The 17,190-nt window shown below is 45.3% G+C and overlaps 3 protein-coding genes across 3 annotated transcripts; all 3 read right to left on the reverse strand.

Annotated features, from left to right (window-relative positions):
- Window positions 1-9,613: 9,613 nt before the first annotated feature.
- LSM04_004802 (CRAL-TRIO lipid binding domain) lies at window positions 9,614-11,284 on the reverse strand (the record flags this gene model as incomplete). The annotated part of the gene is made up of 1 exon (XM_067331943.1): window positions 9,614-11,284. The coding sequence occupies one exon, from the start codon at window positions 11,282-11,284 to the stop codon at window positions 9,614-9,616; it is 1,671 nt and encodes a 556-aa protein (XP_067194189.1).
- A 574-nt stretch (window positions 11,285-11,858) lies between these two features.
- On the reverse strand, window positions 11,859-12,398 carry LSM04_001395 (uncharacterized protein; the record flags this gene model as incomplete). The annotated part of the gene is made up of 1 exon (XM_067331944.1): window positions 11,859-12,398. The coding sequence occupies one exon, from the start codon at window positions 12,396-12,398 to the stop codon at window positions 11,859-11,861; it is 540 nt and encodes a 179-aa protein (XP_067194151.1).
- Window positions 12,399-13,173: 775 nt separating this feature from the next.
- LSM04_001767 (uncharacterized protein) lies at window positions 13,174-17,148 on the reverse strand (the record flags this gene model as incomplete). Its single annotated transcript, XM_067331945.1, has 1 exon — window positions 13,174-17,148. One exon carries the CDS (start codon window positions 17,146-17,148, stop codon window positions 13,174-13,176), a length of 3,975 nt encoding a protein of 1,324 aa, XP_067194158.1.
- Window positions 17,149-17,190: the final 42 nt, after the last annotated feature.

Consider the following 17,190-nt stretch of genomic DNA (forward strand, 5'->3'; position numbering starts at 1 on the left):
CATGGATGCCTCAAAGAAAAGCGTGGCACCTTAAACTTCCCATCAAACGGCTTCACGAGAAGGCGCTCTTGGTGGAGCTTCACGGCTTCCGGAATGACTTGGTTAATCAAGGCGTTCTTCTTCTCGTCACTGAGTATGTCGCTGTATTGGCAGACCGTTTTGTTATCATCAATGTAGTTTGGACGCGATTCTCCAACCCTTGTGCAATACCTGTCTGTGTTGCTCAGATCAATGGTCGAGACAAGGATGCGGATCGGGGCCCAGGTCCCCGACGTTGACGCGGTGTATGCTTGCCACGCACCTTGTCCCTTGGCTGGCACTTCACGCACCACAGCCACGGGTGGTCTTCCACGTATCTTCTTCACCGCATCGAAGCCACACGAGTGTACCCCCGCGGCAGCGAACCCCTTGATGGAGCAGAGAGGTAGCAGCAGTGACAGCAGTACCGTGACGTACAGCAGGGGCGCATTCTGACGTGTGCCGGGTTGCCTTGTGTTGTTGTTGAGCTGGTTAGTGGCAAAGCAAGCAGTAGACTTCCTTTTGCTGAACATAGAAACACAAGAAAAACAGGGGAAAAGAGAACACACACTCTCTTTACCACTCTCACTCTACACAGACATCGATTCACAGTCAATCAGACTTAGTTTCACATTCCCCACACCCCAAAAGAAAAAAGAAACATTTCCCTTCCCCCTACCTTAGCGCCTTTGCCCCGCACGCCACTGCAACCCCTCATTTTTCCTTTCCCTCACACTGCTATATTGTCAGGTGCAGTGGTGACAGTGGAGACCATCGGGATATGGAACAAACAAAGCATGCAAATTCAGTTTTTTCCCCTGGAGAAAAAAGAGTCACACAGCAGCCACTAACATCCAGAGGATGAGTGCGCAATGACTTTTCTCCGCACCCGTATGATTTTACAATCATTGCAAAAGTATATATGCATGAAAATATTGTTTAATAACAAGAAATCATAAAAAAATTAAAATAGTTAACAAATCTCCATCCTACATGTGTGTTACCATGGTGCTAAAATCATAATATTAATGCGAATATTAAAGGGCAGAACAGTTTGCTATTAATTTGCCCAAAGGTTTGGAATACCGGGAAAGAGAGCCAACAGAAAGAGAAAAGGTGCAGTAACAGCAGCGAAAAAATCTTTAGCAAACCCGCCACTTTTTTTTTGGCTGCTTTATTACCAGCTTCTCCACTTCCTCCTGATACCGGAGTCGCCCTAGCCCCCATGCTGTACCCTGCATCAATGAATTCACTTGCCTCATCGCTGATATTCTTGCCAATGCGGCTACTGCCGTTGGGGGCAATAGTGCACACTTCCCTGTACTTTGGACACACAATGCTGCCTGTGGGGGAAGCCTTTCAGTCGAAGCTCCTTGCCCTCTGGACATGGATACCAGTTCTCATCGCCATAGTACCGCACCTGGACGCTCTCGTTCCCACACTTCACCTCTGCACACACGTCCCCAATAAGAAAACCAAGCAGCGTCACTGACTTCCCCTTCAGACACCATGACCACGGACCAAAGCGATTCCCCATTCGAATATTTGCAGGGTTAGTGCATTCACCATCAGCAATCGGTGAAATGATCGGACACATATCCGTCAGATCTCCCAGACGTCCACCGACACGTTTGTCTCTAAAGTACTGATATCTAAGATGGAAGTTGTACTCGAAGAGTCCACATGTCCCCAGCGAACGACGGTCAGAGGTACACACAGGCGTTCGGCTGGTCTCATTGCAGAAGAGATCGGGGAATTTGTTAATATTGTTTTCGATGCACTTCTCTGTATGGAGACTGCAACCAGCGTCCTTGCCCCAGCTCATTGTTTCCTCCATCCCCCAGTTGGCTTTATAGTACCCGGTACATTCAAACGCTGCCATTGTCAGTGCTGTGTAGTAGCCAATGCCCGCAATGGCAGACATCAGCTCGTCCTTTGCGGTGCGCCGTTCCCAGTGTGACAGCGACGTCCCCCTTCCACCTTCATCTTCCAACTCAACACCCCTGACAGTGCTGCAGTTGAAGTGCTTCTGGGCCTTTTCCATAAGCTTTTCTGACGTTAACATGTGAACTGTATTCTTTCCACGAAACCTATGCACTGTAGCAATCATTTGATTAACAGAAAACACTTCGCTGTCGAAACCAAGGATATGCGCCATCTCGTGTGCGACAATACGTACCATTGTGGGACTGTTAGTAATATGTTCTGGTGCCAAATGCATAACTCCCACCACAGGACGCCCATTCGGCAGAGTTGCGCACATTACTGCCCAAGCAATGTTTTGGTTTAGGCGTGATGGACCAGCGGCTGCGTACATCACAGCATCGTATCCGGATATACCTGGTCTGTGGTGGTCGCTTGGAATACGAAAGGTGGAACATGGATGCCTCAAAGAAAAGCGTGGCACCTTAAACTTCCCATCAAACGGCTTCACGAGAAGGCGCTCTTGGTGGAGCTTCACGGCTTCCGGAATGACTTGGTTAATCAAGGCGTTCTTCTTCTCGTCACTGAGTATGTCGCTGTATTGGCAGACCGTTTTGTTATCATCAATGTAGTTTGGACGCGATTCTCCAACCCTTGTGCAATACCTGTCTGTGTTGCTCAGATCAATGGTCGAGACAAGGATGCGGATCGGGGCCCAGGTCCCCGACGTTGACGCGGTGTATGCTTGCCACGCACCTTGTCCCTTGGCTGGCACTTCACGCACCACAGCCACGGGTGGTCTTCCACGTATCTTCTTCACCGCATCGAAGCCACACGAGTGTACCCCCGCGGCAGCGAACCCCTTGATGGAGCAGAGAGGTAGCAGCAGTGACAGCAGTACCGTGACGTACAGCAGGGGCGCATTCTGACGTGTGCCGGGTTGCCTTGTGTTGTTGTTGAGCTGGTTAGTGGCAAAGCAAGCAGTAGACTTCCTTTTGCTGAACATAGAAACACAAGAAAAACAGGGGAAAAGAGAACACACACTCTCTTTACCACTCTCACTCTACACAGACATCGATTCACAGTCAATCAGACTTAGTTTCACATTCCCCACACCCCCAAAAGAAAAAAAGAAACATTTCCCTTCCCCTTACCTTAGCGCCTTTGCCCCGCACGCCACTGCAACCCCTCATTTTTCCTTTCCCTCACACTGCTATATTGTCAGGTGCAGTGGTGACAGTGGAGACCATCGGGATATGGAACAAACAAAGCATGCAAATTCAGTTTTTTCCCCTGGAGAAAAAAGAGTCACACAACAATCACCAACAGTAAGAGGAGGATAGGGATTGTTCTCTCCCAGTCTGCGTTTCGTCCCACAAAAGGAAACAAAAAGCACAATATAAATTAGCGGGAATAAAATTAATAGATAGATATATATAAAAGAAATGTAAATATATATATACATTGGAGTATAGCTTTATTGTATCGTTGATTCATTCATATATTTGAGCAAAAATTACTTGCACGTATTGAGAATATTATGGTTGAAAAAAAGATTTAATGGTGTAAAAACAATAAAAAATTTACGGTGGGGAACTGCATGTTTCTACCGCCCAAGAAGCATGTGGAAGATCCCTATGTTACGAGGGGCACATTTCTGTGACCTCGGGAGTTCAATAGCCCATCATTGCTGAAAGAGCAGCAAAGAAAATGAACACCGACGGAAACAAAGGAACGGCGACGCTGACATCGGCACCACGCACCACTCCATCAACGATACTGGGGGCAACATTTACGGCGGTGTCATGCTTCTCACTCTCTTCACGAGAAGACATCGCGCTTGGAGCATTACCCTCAACAGCATTTCTGGCCTCATGCTTCTCTCTCTTCACGAGAAGACATCGCACTTGGGGCATTACCCTCAACAGCATTTCTGGCCTCATGCTTCTCACTCTCTTCACGAGAAGACATCGCACTTGGAGCATCAACCTTACCACCATTTCTTGCCCCCTTCACCAAAGTTCCAACTGTCCCAGAACTCTCAGTAGTGACTGCTGCCCCAGCGGTATTCTTTATTTCTTCTTCCAATGTTGTGATGGATGGGCTTGGCTCCCTGTTATTATCCATGGTCCTCATGCCGTCGTCTGCATCAATGAATTCACTTGCCTCATCGCTGATATTCTTGCCAATGCGGCTACTTCCGTTGGGGGCAATAGTGCACACTTCCCTGTACTTTGGACACACAATGCTGCCTGTGGGGAAGCCTTTCAGTCGAAGCTCCTTGCCCTCTGGACATGGATACCAGTTCTCATCGCCATAGTACCGCACCTGGACGCTCTCGTTCCCACACTTCACCTCTGCACACACGTCCCCAATAAGAAAACCAAGCAGCGTCACTGACTTCCCCTTCAGACACCATGACCACGGACCAAAGCGATTCCCCATTCGAATATTTGCAGGGTTAGTGCATTCACCATCAGCAATCGGTGAAATGATCGGACACATATCCGTCAGATCCCAAAAGTTGCCCCCAACATCGGAATTACGGAAGTAGCGGTACGGATAGGCAAGTGGTGCGCCATAGTTGTACAATGCACATGTCCCCAGCGAACGACGGTCAGAGGTACACACAGGCGTTAGGGTAGTCTTATTGCAGAAGAGATCGGGGAATTTGTTAATACTGTTTTCGATGCACTTCTCTGTATGGAGACTGCAACCAGCGTCCTTGCCCCAGCTCATTGTTTCCTCCATCCCCCAGTTGGCTTTATAGTACCCGGTACATTCAAACGCTGCCATTGTCAGTGCTGTGTAGTAGCCAATGCCCGCAATGGCAGACATCAGCTCGTCCTTTGCGTTGCGTACATCCCAGTGTGACAGCGACGTCCCGACATCGCCGTCCCTTTCCAACTCAACACCCCTGACAGTGCTGCAGTTGAAGTGCTTCTGGGCCTTTTCCACAAGGCTGGGGCAAGTTAGAAAAGGAACATAATATAGGTTTCGCAGTGTGTACGCAGTTTTCACCAAATTAAGACGAAGGAAAACATCATGGTCGAAACCAAGGATATGCGCCATCTCGTGTGCGACAATACGTGCCATTTGCGATGAATTGGTGATATATTCTGGAGTGAAGTAAATAGCACCTGCCACCGGGCGACCATCATTCGGCAGAGTTGCGCACGACAATCCCCACGCCACGGCATCGTCCACGACTTTGGGGCCAGCGGCTGCGTACATCACCGTGTCGTACCCAGAGAAGCCTGGGTCGCGGTGTTCTTGTGGTATAGAAAAGTGGTCACAGGAGTTATTTTGAACTTTATCTGGCACCTTAAACTTCCCATCAAACGGCTTCACGAGAAGGCGCTCTTGGTGGAGCTTCACGGCTTCCGGAATGACTTGGTTAATCAAGGCGTTCTTCCTCTCGTCACTGAGTATGTCGCTGTATTGGCAGACCGTTTTGTTATCATCAATGTAGTTTGGACGCGATTCTCCAACCCTTGTGCAATACCTGTCTGTGTTGCTCAGATCAATGGTCGAGACAAGGATGCGGATCGGGGCCCAGGTCCCCGACGTTGACGCGGTGTATGCTTGCCACGCACCTTGTCCCTTGGCTGGCACTTCACGCACCACAGCCACGGGTGGTCTTCCACGTATCTTCTTCACCGCATCGAAGCCACACGAGTGTACCCCCGCGGCAGCGAACCCCTTGATGGAGCAGAGAGGTAGCAGCAGTGACAGCAGTACCGTGACGTACAGCAGGGGGCGCATTCTGACGTGTGCCGGGTTGCCTTGTGTTGTTGTTGAGCTGGTTAGTGGCAAAGCAAGCAGTAGACTTCCTTTTGCTGAACATAGAAACACAAGAAAAACAGGGGAAAAGAGAACACACACTCTCTTTACCACTCTCACTCTACACAGACATCGATTCACAGTCAATCAGACTTAGTTTCACATTCCCCACACCCCCAAAAGAAAAAAGAAACATTTCCCTTCCCCTTACCTTAGCGCCTTTGCCCCGCACGCCACTGCAACCCCTCATTTTTCCTTTCCCTCACACTGCTATATTGTCAGGTGCAGTGGTGACAGTGGAGACCATCGGGATATGGAACAAACAAAGCATGCAAATTCAGTTTTTTCCCCTGGAGAAAAAAGAGTCACACAGCAGCCACTAACATCCAGAGGATGAGTGCGCAATGACTTTTCTCCGCACCCGTATGATTTTACAATCATTGCAAAAGTATATATGCATGAAAATATTGTTTAATAACAAGAAATCATAAAAAAATTAAAATAGTTAACAAATCTCCATCCTACATGTGTGTTACCATGGTGCTAAAATCATAATATTAATGCGAATATTAAAGGGCAGAACAGTTTGCTATTAATTTGCCCAAAGGTTTGGAATACCGGGAAAGAGAGCCAACAGAAAGAGAAAAGGTGCAGTAACAGCAGCGAAAAAATCTTTAGCAAACCCGCCACTTTTTTTTTTGGCTGCTTTATTACCAGCTTCTCCACTTCCTCCTGATACCGGAGTCGCCCTAGCCCCCATGCTGTACCCTGCATCAATGAATTCACTTGCCTCATCGCTGATATTCTTGCCAATGCGGCTACTGCCGTTGGGGGCAATAGTGCACACTTCCCTGTACTTTGGACACACAATGCTGCCTGTGGGGAAGCCTTTCAGTCGAAGCTCCTTGCCCTCTGGACATGGATACCAGTTCTCATCGCCATAGTACCGCACCTGGACGCTCTCGTTCCCACACTTCACCTCTGCACACACGTCCCCAATAAGAAAACCAAGCAGCGTCACTGACTTCCCCTTCAGACACCATGACCACGGACCAAAGCGATTCCCCATTCGAATATTTGCAGGGTTAGTGCATTCACCATCAGCAATCGGTGAAATGATCGGACACATATCCGTCAGATCTCCCAGACGTCCACCGACACGTTTGTCTCTAAAGTACTGATATCTAAGATGGAAGTTGTACTCGAAGAGTCCACATGTCCCCAGCGAACGACGGTCAGAGGTACACACAGGCGTTCGGCTGGTCTCATTGCAGAAGAGATCGGGGAATTTGTTAATATTGTTTTCGATGCACTTCTCTGTATGGAGACTGCAACCAGCGTCCTTGCCCCAGCTCATTGTTTCCTCCATCCCCCAGTTGGCTTTATAGTACCCGGTACATTCAAACGCTGCCATTGTCAGTGCTGTGTAGTAGCCAATGCCCGCAATGGCAGACATCAGCTCGTCCTTTGCGGTGCGCCGTTCCCAGTGTGACAGCGACGTCCCCCTTCCACCTTCATCTTCCAACTCAACACCCCTGACAGTGCTGCAGTTGAAGTGCTTCTGGGCCTTTTCCATAAGCTTTTCTGACGTTAACATGTGAACTGTATTCTTTCCACGAAACCTATGCACTGTAGCAATCATTTGATTAACAGAAAACACTTCGCTGTCGAAACCAAGGATATGCGCCATCTCGTGTGCGACAATACGTACCATTGTGGGACTGTTAGTAATATGTTCTGGTGCCAAATGCATAACTCCCACCACAGGACGCCCATTCGGCAGAGTTGCGCACATTACTGCCCAAGCAATGTTTTGGTTTAGGCGTGATGGACCAGCGGCTGCGTACATCACAGCATCGTATCCGGATATACCTGGTCTGTGGTGGTCGCTTGGAATACGAAAGGTGGAACATGGATGCCTCAAAGAAAAGCGTGGCACCTTAAACTTCCCATCAAACGGCTTCACGAGAAGGCGCTCTTGGTGGAGCTTCACGGCTTCCGGAATGACTTGGTTAATCAAGGCGTTCTTCCTCTCGTCACTGAGTATGTCGCTGTATTGGCAGACCGTTTTGTTATCATCAATGTAGTTTGGACGCGATTCTCCAACCCTTGTGCAATACCTGTCTGTGTTGCTCAGATCAATGGTCGAGACAAGGATGCGGATCGGGGCCCAGGTCCCCGACGTTGACGCGGTGTATGCTTGCCACGCACCTTGTCCCTTGGCTGGCACTTCACGCACCACAGCCACGGGTGGTCTTCCACGTATCTTCTTCACCGCATCGAAGCCACACGAGTGTACCCCCGCGGCAGCGAACCCCTTGATGGAGCAGAGAGGTAGCAGCAGTGACAGCAGTACCGTGACGTACAGCAGGGGGCGCATTCTGACGTGTGCCGAGTTGCCTTGTGTTGTTGTTGAGCTGGTTAGTGAATATTGCTAGGATCTGTGGAAACAAATGAGTTGGGGAAGCACGTAAAAAAATAAAATAACCATCATTCTGGAAACCAATTAAATGTCTATATTATGAGAAAAAATACCTTCAGTGTCATGTTTGTGTATAGGTGGTTTCATTCCCCATCATATCTTTTCTTCGCAAGCTATTATTGCCAACATCTGTATATTGAAGGTCACAGAAGCAGTGACAGAGGTGTTTGGTGAAGAAAAACGTTAACAAGAATGTAAAAAAAAAAAGCTATTACTGTCATTTTCTACAGACATTCGGGCAGCGAGTCATTATCTTTACCATCGTTGTCAGAACCAATGCCCACATCCTGCACTGCTGTGAGTAAAATAGTGTACAGAAATGGATAAAAATAAAAGAAATAAAACATGCACGGGACATTAACAATGGAAAAAAAAAGCAACAACAGCAGTAGACATTCAAGGAAACAAAGACACCTCCACGGATTCAGCGGAGAGAGATGCTTCATTTCTATTGTTTTTTTTTTCTTGTTGTTACTGATGTTACCTTCATTGAAACACAATCCGTATAGTAGTCGTAGTACTTGCGTGGTCAATAGTATACTAAATTAAGATAACGTCTTTATTTCCTTCCTTTACCAGCGAAGTAAGTCTAAGGCTTTTTTTGATATACCGAAAGTCCCCTTTGCTTTTCCTTTTCTTGTTCTTTCTTTCTTCCCTCTCTTTCCCTCTCACACTCTCTCTCCCTCTCTTTCTCTATTTATTCACCTTTCCTTTTTCCCCAAAGCATCTCTTATTTCCTTTTTCTATCACGGTGGGCCCTTTCCGCCTTTTTCCTCTCCTCATTGGTATATTTTTATCTTTAAGAGAAGGTTGAACTAAGGACAGAAATATATATGTATTACGTTGGCCTTTGAAAAATGTCACTAAAATCACAATGACGGGAAAATTCCCGGAAAACACAATAAAATAAGCGAGAAGGTAGGGGGAAAAAAGCAATATAATAATTTTTCTCCTATTTCCTCCTTATTTTCTTACAAGCACAGAAGCGTTAATAAGAAAAAGATAAATTGCAAAGGAATAGGGATTAATATACTATTTATTTGCGCTCCTTCTTCACGTTTGTAGCTACACTCTCCTCTAAAGAAAAAGTCAATTGGAAATGAAAAGAGAAAGCCCTCTTTTCATCGTTTGCGCAGATACTATTTAAATCTTCTTCCCTATTTCTTTTCGTTCCTTATTATTATTATTATTATTATTATTATTGTTACCTTTGTGTCCGCCTACAATCGAACGATGGCTGCTGCTGCTGCTGATTCTATCGTTGTGATTCCGTTTTGTTTTTCCTTTGCCTGTGTCTGTATGTCTGTGGTGGTGAGATAGAGAGGTATACATATAGATAGGTAAAGAAAGATATATTCACATATATCTTGCGTTAACACATGTCCTTTTCCCAGTTATACAACTGAGTTACATAACATCACAACACAATGTGCTCCTTGTTGTATTTCGCCGCACTGGCACGGCGAACTTCATTGCTGGCACACGCTCTGCCTTATTCGCTGCAGCTTCCAATGCAGAAAGAGTTAAGTCTAGCAGTTGTACTAATGTGGGTGGTGAACCACCTGCGGCGGACTCCCGTGCTCGTGCGGCGATGTTTGCGACCAGAACATTAAGTTCCGCATGCATTACGGCAAGTGTACGTTCTAATTCAGTGGCTGTGGCTAAATCCAGTGTAACTCCAAGACGGAGTTTTCTAAGCTGCTGCTCTGCATTCATGCGAAGTTCCCGTTCTCTCTGTAGTTCCCGCGATAGCACCACCGGTGATGCGGTACTGCCGTTTACATCCATATCCAAATAAATATCTCTTGGTGTCATTCTACAGCTGCTGGCCGTACGTCCACAGTCATCCTGCTCAGATATCGCAGAACAGAAACCATCATCATCATCAACACTCGCACGAAATGCGTGTGAACGGCGAGATGAGACAAGTGAAGCAACATCCAAGACGCCACTCGCATTACGGCTTATATACGGTGCTGCCGCTGCCGGACTGCATCTCCCACTACCAGGCGTAGCAGCATTAGTATTAGTATTAGCCCTAGTAGCAGCAGCAGAAGCAGCGGGCAAAAGTGAAGGAGATGTAGGAGAGGAGACACTGGTATTTGTCACAATTCGTCGTTGCAGTGCACTCCATTCTTTTACGGTTGAAACAGAAGGAGGTAGCTGCCATAAAGGACGTGTATTGGCATCTTCCAATAATAAATAACTCGTCTTAAGATACCAATGACGGAGGACGGCATCTGCAAAGGCTTCAGCAGTCTCTATTGTTGTATTGTTACCACCCATTTCACGCGGTAATACAGCTCGATCTACATACTTTTGAATATCTACACGGGTAACCATTTGTACAGTACGCATCGTTTCAGAAAATTTTCCTGAGAATACCCCTTTGATTCCATGTCGTACTTCCCATGAGGCTTCATATAATAACACCAATCCAATTAGACGAGGATAGTACTTGCTAATGAGACTGCAAATAAGGCTTATGTGTGTTAACACTGATTGATTGGCATGCCATGACGATTTCTCTTCATTTATCAATATAATAAATTGTTGTTGTTGTTGTTGTTGTTGTTGTTGTTGTGTCTGCTGAGGTGAGATGGCATTACTACCTTTTACTCCAGTTGGGGTATGCGCTGGCATTTCCATACAGTAGGCCAGCATATATTCCATTACTACTATAACAAGACGCTGCACATCTTGGGCATCTAAAGCTGCTTGTGTAAAGTGTTGTGTACTAATGTACAACACAGCCCGCCCAATTACATCACGACCAATGATTGAAATAGTCCCACTACGAAGAAGTGCCAAAACTGTGGCTGTCACACGTATAGACGTTAACCGCTCCTCAAAAGATCGTCGCTGCTTCAACACAGCCACCGCCTCCGTTATTGAGAAATGCACGGATGTTAAACAACGAAGGAGAAACGCATCTGAGGCGGCCGTTGTTGTAGTCGTTGTGGTCCATCCGAGAGTTCGTTTGAGTTCCTGCATGGCCTGCTGCTCTCGAGTGCTGCCAACCGTCTCTGTGGTGGCATCATACGCCCGCTTTCCCTCCACGGCCAGGCGGGAAGGCATTTGCTTCTGCTAAGATGGATATATATATATATATATATATATATATATATATATGTATCTTAATAATACTTCACTCGCTCACTCACTCACAGAGAAAGAAATAAGAGTAAGAGTGAGTAAGTGAGAGAGAACGAAACACAGAGAGAGAAAAAAAATAAGAGAGCGAGAATGAGAGAGTACAAGACTAATATTTCCTCTCTTACTTTCCTTTTTTTTTTGTTCTCCTTTATTTATATAGACGTCAGAGTTTGGTTGCAGAGAGAAAATAAAGGGCAAAGAATAAAATCAAAAGATGTGGAGTACAAGGAAAAGAGATGCAGATAAGGGCACTGTTTGTTCGGGAATGATAAGAAAATATATAATAAAAAATAACAACAATAACAATAAATAATCATCAAGAACAAAAAAAAATCAGAGTTAATGAGTCCAAATAAAGGAGGAACCATCAGTTAACAATTTAAGAATACAGAAGAAATACAGAGAGAGAGGGAAAACACACACACACACACACACACGAGGCCCTTCCTCATCACCTTCCCTTCTTCTATCCAATCATATATATATATAGATGCCTTTACTCCAGCAACAGAACATTATACGCATGTCGCAATGTAAAGTACATACAAGTACCCAGTCCCATCCAACTGCTGTAACCACAATACTTCATACGTCTATGCAGCTTAAACTGTTGCATAGAGGAAAGCATCCACACCCATGAAGCCACCATTTCCAATTGAAAGACATTTCTCTCTTGCAGATTCATCTCCGCTGCTACTTGACGACGTTTAGCCTCATCTTGCAAATCAAAGACTCTACGCACTTGTAGATTTAATAGAAATGTCGTTCCTGCCGCCCACAGGGAAAGACTTGTGAGAGCTGTACTCTGACCGTGCACATGTAAAAGACCACTAAATGTATATGATGCGAGAGCAAAAAAAACATCGGCCGCTTTGTGTCTATTGTTACTACGTAAAAAGGCAGCTGAACCTTCCTGCATTTGCTGACGTTGACCTGCACCTTCTACAATATTAGAGAGATCATTTTCTAAATTTTTTTCACTCTCCATAGCACCTTTACCAGGGGTTGTTGTTGTTGTTTTGTTTGTGGCGCTCATTGCTATACAGTAATATCAATAAATAAATAAATATTTACTTCTGCAATTATTTATTACTATATGTCTTCAGAAATAATATTTTTTAATTCCAAAAATAGTAAAGTAAATATACGTTACGGTTTTTTTATTTTTTCTTTCCCCCCCCCCCCCCTACAGTACTTACGGCTGTGTCCAAATTAGAAAATAATAATAAAGCCTATGTGAAGATGAGAGAATAGCCAAAACCGACAAAAAAGAGAAGAGTCATCATATACACAAGCAAACATCAATTGAAAGAAAGAAATTCGCACATAATATGAGATGGATGGAGTCAAAGCATATATATATAGTATTGAAGTAATAAAATGATACTGGAGGAAAGGAAAGGAACAAATTACACCTTTATATACACTTTCAGATCTATATATACGACAAAGCACGCCGAGCTGGAGTGGCGGAACAAGGAAAACCCACCAGTCACACAAACGAAACAACATATATGCATAAGAATACAAAGATGTAAAACGAAAAATCAAAAAAAATCAGCATAACCTCCATTCAGAGATAATCCACAGCTGAAATATAACAAGAATACAATTACACACCAAAGAGGTTTAGAAAAAAGAAGGTGGATCATATATATATATATATATATATATATATATATATATATATATATATATATATATATTTCACCTCCTTTTAACCCCCATTTCCCACTCACTTTCGCTTCTTATATGTAAAACAAAAAGAAACAGCAACAAAAACAACAAACACTGAAACAGAAGAAATTCCTTCACTGTTTACGCAGTTTTGAGAATCGCTCATTTTGATTCTCTACGTACTTGTGCCAGCGTTCTGTCTCATCAGCAAATCGTCCACACTCCACCTCAAGCTCTGAACGTAATTGTTGCAACACAGTCGCACGGTCAACACCACCGCTATTAGCATTAGGTAAAGAAGAGTTGTTTACACCAGACGTCATAGGTGTTTGTATATGATTCGGGATACCTAAAGTTACATTTTGCTGTTGTGGTGCTGAAGTCAAGACTCCCCCGGTCCTCTGATTCGACAAGGATGTAAAGTTCTGCATTCCAGAAGGAGGTGGACCAGGAGAGACACTACTGTATGGCGTTTTTTCCTCCATACAACATGTTGGGGCTGAACCACTAACAGAAGACATCCACACAGTAGTTGTGTCAGCTGAACGTGGTTGGAAATTAGCAGTAGAGGAGGCAACATTCATAACAGCCTGTTGGGCACTGCGGCGTAATTGCTCAATATACGCCTGAAGTTCTTCTAAACGTTGAACACTAAAGCGATGCTGCTGTTCAATAGATTGATAACGTAATCTCCAACGACGTTCTTCTTCTTCTCTAAGCTGTTTATCACGGCTAATTGAATCTCCAGATGTGTGGACGGTTTGAGGACGCCAAGAACGTGTTACTTCCTCCAATTTTGCTTCTTGTTCACGTTGTAATTTTCGTACAGCTTTAAGTTCTTCTTCCTTGGCATATAGAAGAGTTAGAGCACGTGCCAATTCACTCTCTTGTTCATGTTGTCTTTGACCAGTACTTATTGAATTTTTCCCATCTGTCGCCGTCGTCGACAAATCTGGCTTTCTCAATGCGTTAAGTTGAGTCTCAAGCTGCTTGCATTGGGATTCCGCAGCCAGTACTCGTCGCATTTCAGCTTCTCTTGAGAGTAATACATGATGTAGAAGAGCACGGTGCTGTGGATCAAGAGTTGACCCAAAGTGTCGGTCCACCCACGCCTTCATTGTACCATCTGCCGCGTCCCATGGTGAATCCACCGTATTTACTGAAACAGATACATCTCGTTTTTGTTCTTGTTGCGGATGTAGTGTTCGTTGTTCTTCAGATATCACCTGTGATGATACTGGAGGAGCTGTTGTAAATGGGGGTGGCAAGGGTGTTGGTCTATTAATAACTGGTGGTGGTGGTAGCGGTTGTGGTTGTTGTTCTTGCACTCTCTGTGTTGCTGTTTCATTTTGTGGCTGTGATAATGATGTTACAGCAGATGGGGCTTGTAAAGACGGTGGTATACTATAGATAGATTGTGTTTGTTGTTCTTCCTGTTCTTTCTGTGGTGGTGCCACATTACTTACACTCGTATTATAAGCAGCCATCACTCCTGGTGGAAATAGGGATACATTTGGTGATGAAGGTAATGGCTGTGATACAGTAGTGTGTATTGTCGTTGATGGACGAGAATAATTCCCTTGTTGCTGTTGTTCTTGTTGTTTTTGTTCTCGTTGATGAACGACGGGAGTTGAAACATATGGACCCCCAACTTCTACTCTCTGCGTAATTGTTTCATACATGGCTTCTAACACTTCATGATCATCCTGACGTAGACGAGTCAAAAGAGCCGCCATTTCACCTTGCTTATACAACAAAAGACGGTCTTCCCTTTCACGAGAGAGTCGTTCCTCTTCCTCTTTCTGATGTTCTAAGTTTCGCACATAAGCATCTGCTTTCTCCAAGAGCAGCTTTTCTCGCAGCGCGTTAATTACATCAGCAGGGGTTGGTTCAGCAGAAGAAACCGCCGTTCCTCCCGAAGAATACGCTGCTGCTGCTGCTGCTGCTCCTGGTTGTTGCGTTGATGCCGTTCCCATACCAGCAGCACCAGTAGCAGCAGGGGGAACTGCAGAAACTGATAATGAGTTCCCAACCGGTTGTGCAGGTTGTTGTATTGGTACAGCTGATTGCTGCGATCCATCATGTATTGTCGTTGTTCCTATACCAGCAGCACCAGTAGCAGCAAGGGGAACTGCAGAAACTGATAATGAGTTCCCAACCGGTTGTGCAGGTTGTTGTATTGGTACAGCTGATTGCTGCGATCCATCATGTATTGTCGTTGTTCCTATACCAGCAGCACCAGTAGCAGCAGGGGGAACTGCAGAAACTGATAATGAGTTCCCAACCGGTTGTGCAGGTTGTTGTATTGGTACAGCTGATTGCTGCGATCCATCATGTATTGTCGTTGTTCCTATACCAGCAGCACCAGTAGCAGCAGGGGGAACTGCAGAAACTGATAATGAGTTCCCAACCGGTTGTGCAGGTTGTTGTATTGGTACAGCTGATTGCTGCGATCCATCATGTATTGTCGTTGTTCCTATACCAGCAGCACCAGTAGCAGCAGGGGGAACTGCAGAAACTGATAATGAGTTCCCAACCGGTTGTGCAGGTTGTTGTATTGGTACAACTGATTGCTGCGATCCATCATGTATTGTCGTTGTTCCTATACCAGCAGCACCAGTAGCAGCAGGGGGAACTGCAGAAACTGATAATGAGTTCCCAACCGGTTGTGCAGGTTGTTGTATTGGTACAACTGATTGCTGCGATCCATCATGTATTGTCGTTGTTCCTATACCAGCAGCACCAGTAGCAGCAGGGGGAACTGCAGAAACTGATAATGAGTTCCCAACCGGTTGTGCAGGTTGTTGTATTGGTACAGCTGATTGCTGCGATCCATCATGTATTGTCGTTGTTCCTATACCAGCAGCACCAGTAGCAGCAGGGGGAACTGCAGAAACTGATAATGAGTTCCCAACCGGTTGTGCAGGTTGTTGTATTGGTACAACTGATTGCTGCGATCCATCATGTATTGTCGTTGTTCCTATACCAGCAGCACCAGTAGCAGCAAGGGGAACTGCAGAAACTGATAACGAGTTCCCAACCGGTTGTGCAGGTTGTTGCTGTGGTTGTTGTACTGGTACAACTGATTGGTGTTGTTGTTGTGATTTTTGTATATTCGCTAAAGGGACCGGAACACAAACAGCCGTTGGAAATGGAGAAATGCACGTAAAATTCACACCTGGTGGAGTAACCCAAACAGGCGATGTTTGCGTGACCGCCGTTATTCCCTCTGTTGAAGTCTGCGCAGACGCCCCCACCGTCTTTTCTCGTGTATCGGTTTCTCCTCTCACAATTCCTTGTTCCCTATCGTGTGGTATTAACAATAATGATGATGATACTTGCCGTTCTCGTTGTTGTTGTTGTTGTTGTGGTTCCGATTGTGTTTGTGTTTGCTGTTCCTGTTGTTGTGATTCTCTATTCTCTATTCCCGTGCACTGCACACCTGCGGAGGAGACCGCATCTCCACGCATACATGTGCGGTGCGATGGGCTGGCGGAATCCGCTAAGCGGAGAAAGGACGATAATAACGTCGATGCCTTCGCCGGGTGAAAGGCAACGGAGGGCGTTGTTTGTTCGTTTGGTTTTTCTTCAGACAATGCCGTCTGTTGAGCTCCGGTCCTATTGTTATTATGACTATTACTACCAGTATTAGTATTAGTAGGAGTTTCTTTGGGTTCTGTTTCTGTTGCTGTAGCTTTTGGTACCATTGGGGTTTCTACTGCAGTAGTAGAAGTAGTACTTCCTCTTTTTCCTTCTTCTTCTATTGTTGTTGTGTGAAACATATGATGATATCCCATACAACATGAACAGCAACACAACAATGGCCTTCTGTGTTCAATACCACCTCCTGTAATATCCACTTCTACTCCTTGTACACGTTGTAACAACCACGACTGTGCGCTGGGGCTCAGTACTGTAGTACTGCCATTGTTGTTATTATTATTTCTATTATTACTATTTCTATTATTATTACTATTACTAGTATTAATAGTATTTACACGGGGTGGTGGATGTATACAGTTGCAGGGATGTCCACTACTGCAGTTGTTTGCAAGACGGCCGCGGGATTCCATGCGGTGTTGTAGTCGTCTACAAGCCGCAGCATCCATACTAATAAGAAAGAAAGATATACGTATTTGTCTCTCTAGTAT

This window comes from Trypanosoma melophagium (assembly GCF_022059095.1).
Source record: "Trypanosoma melophagium isolate St. Kilda chromosome Unknown ctg13segment0, whole genome shotgun sequence".
NCBI classification, from domain to species: domain Eukaryota; phylum Euglenozoa; class Kinetoplastea; order Trypanosomatida; family Trypanosomatidae; genus Trypanosoma; species Trypanosoma melophagium.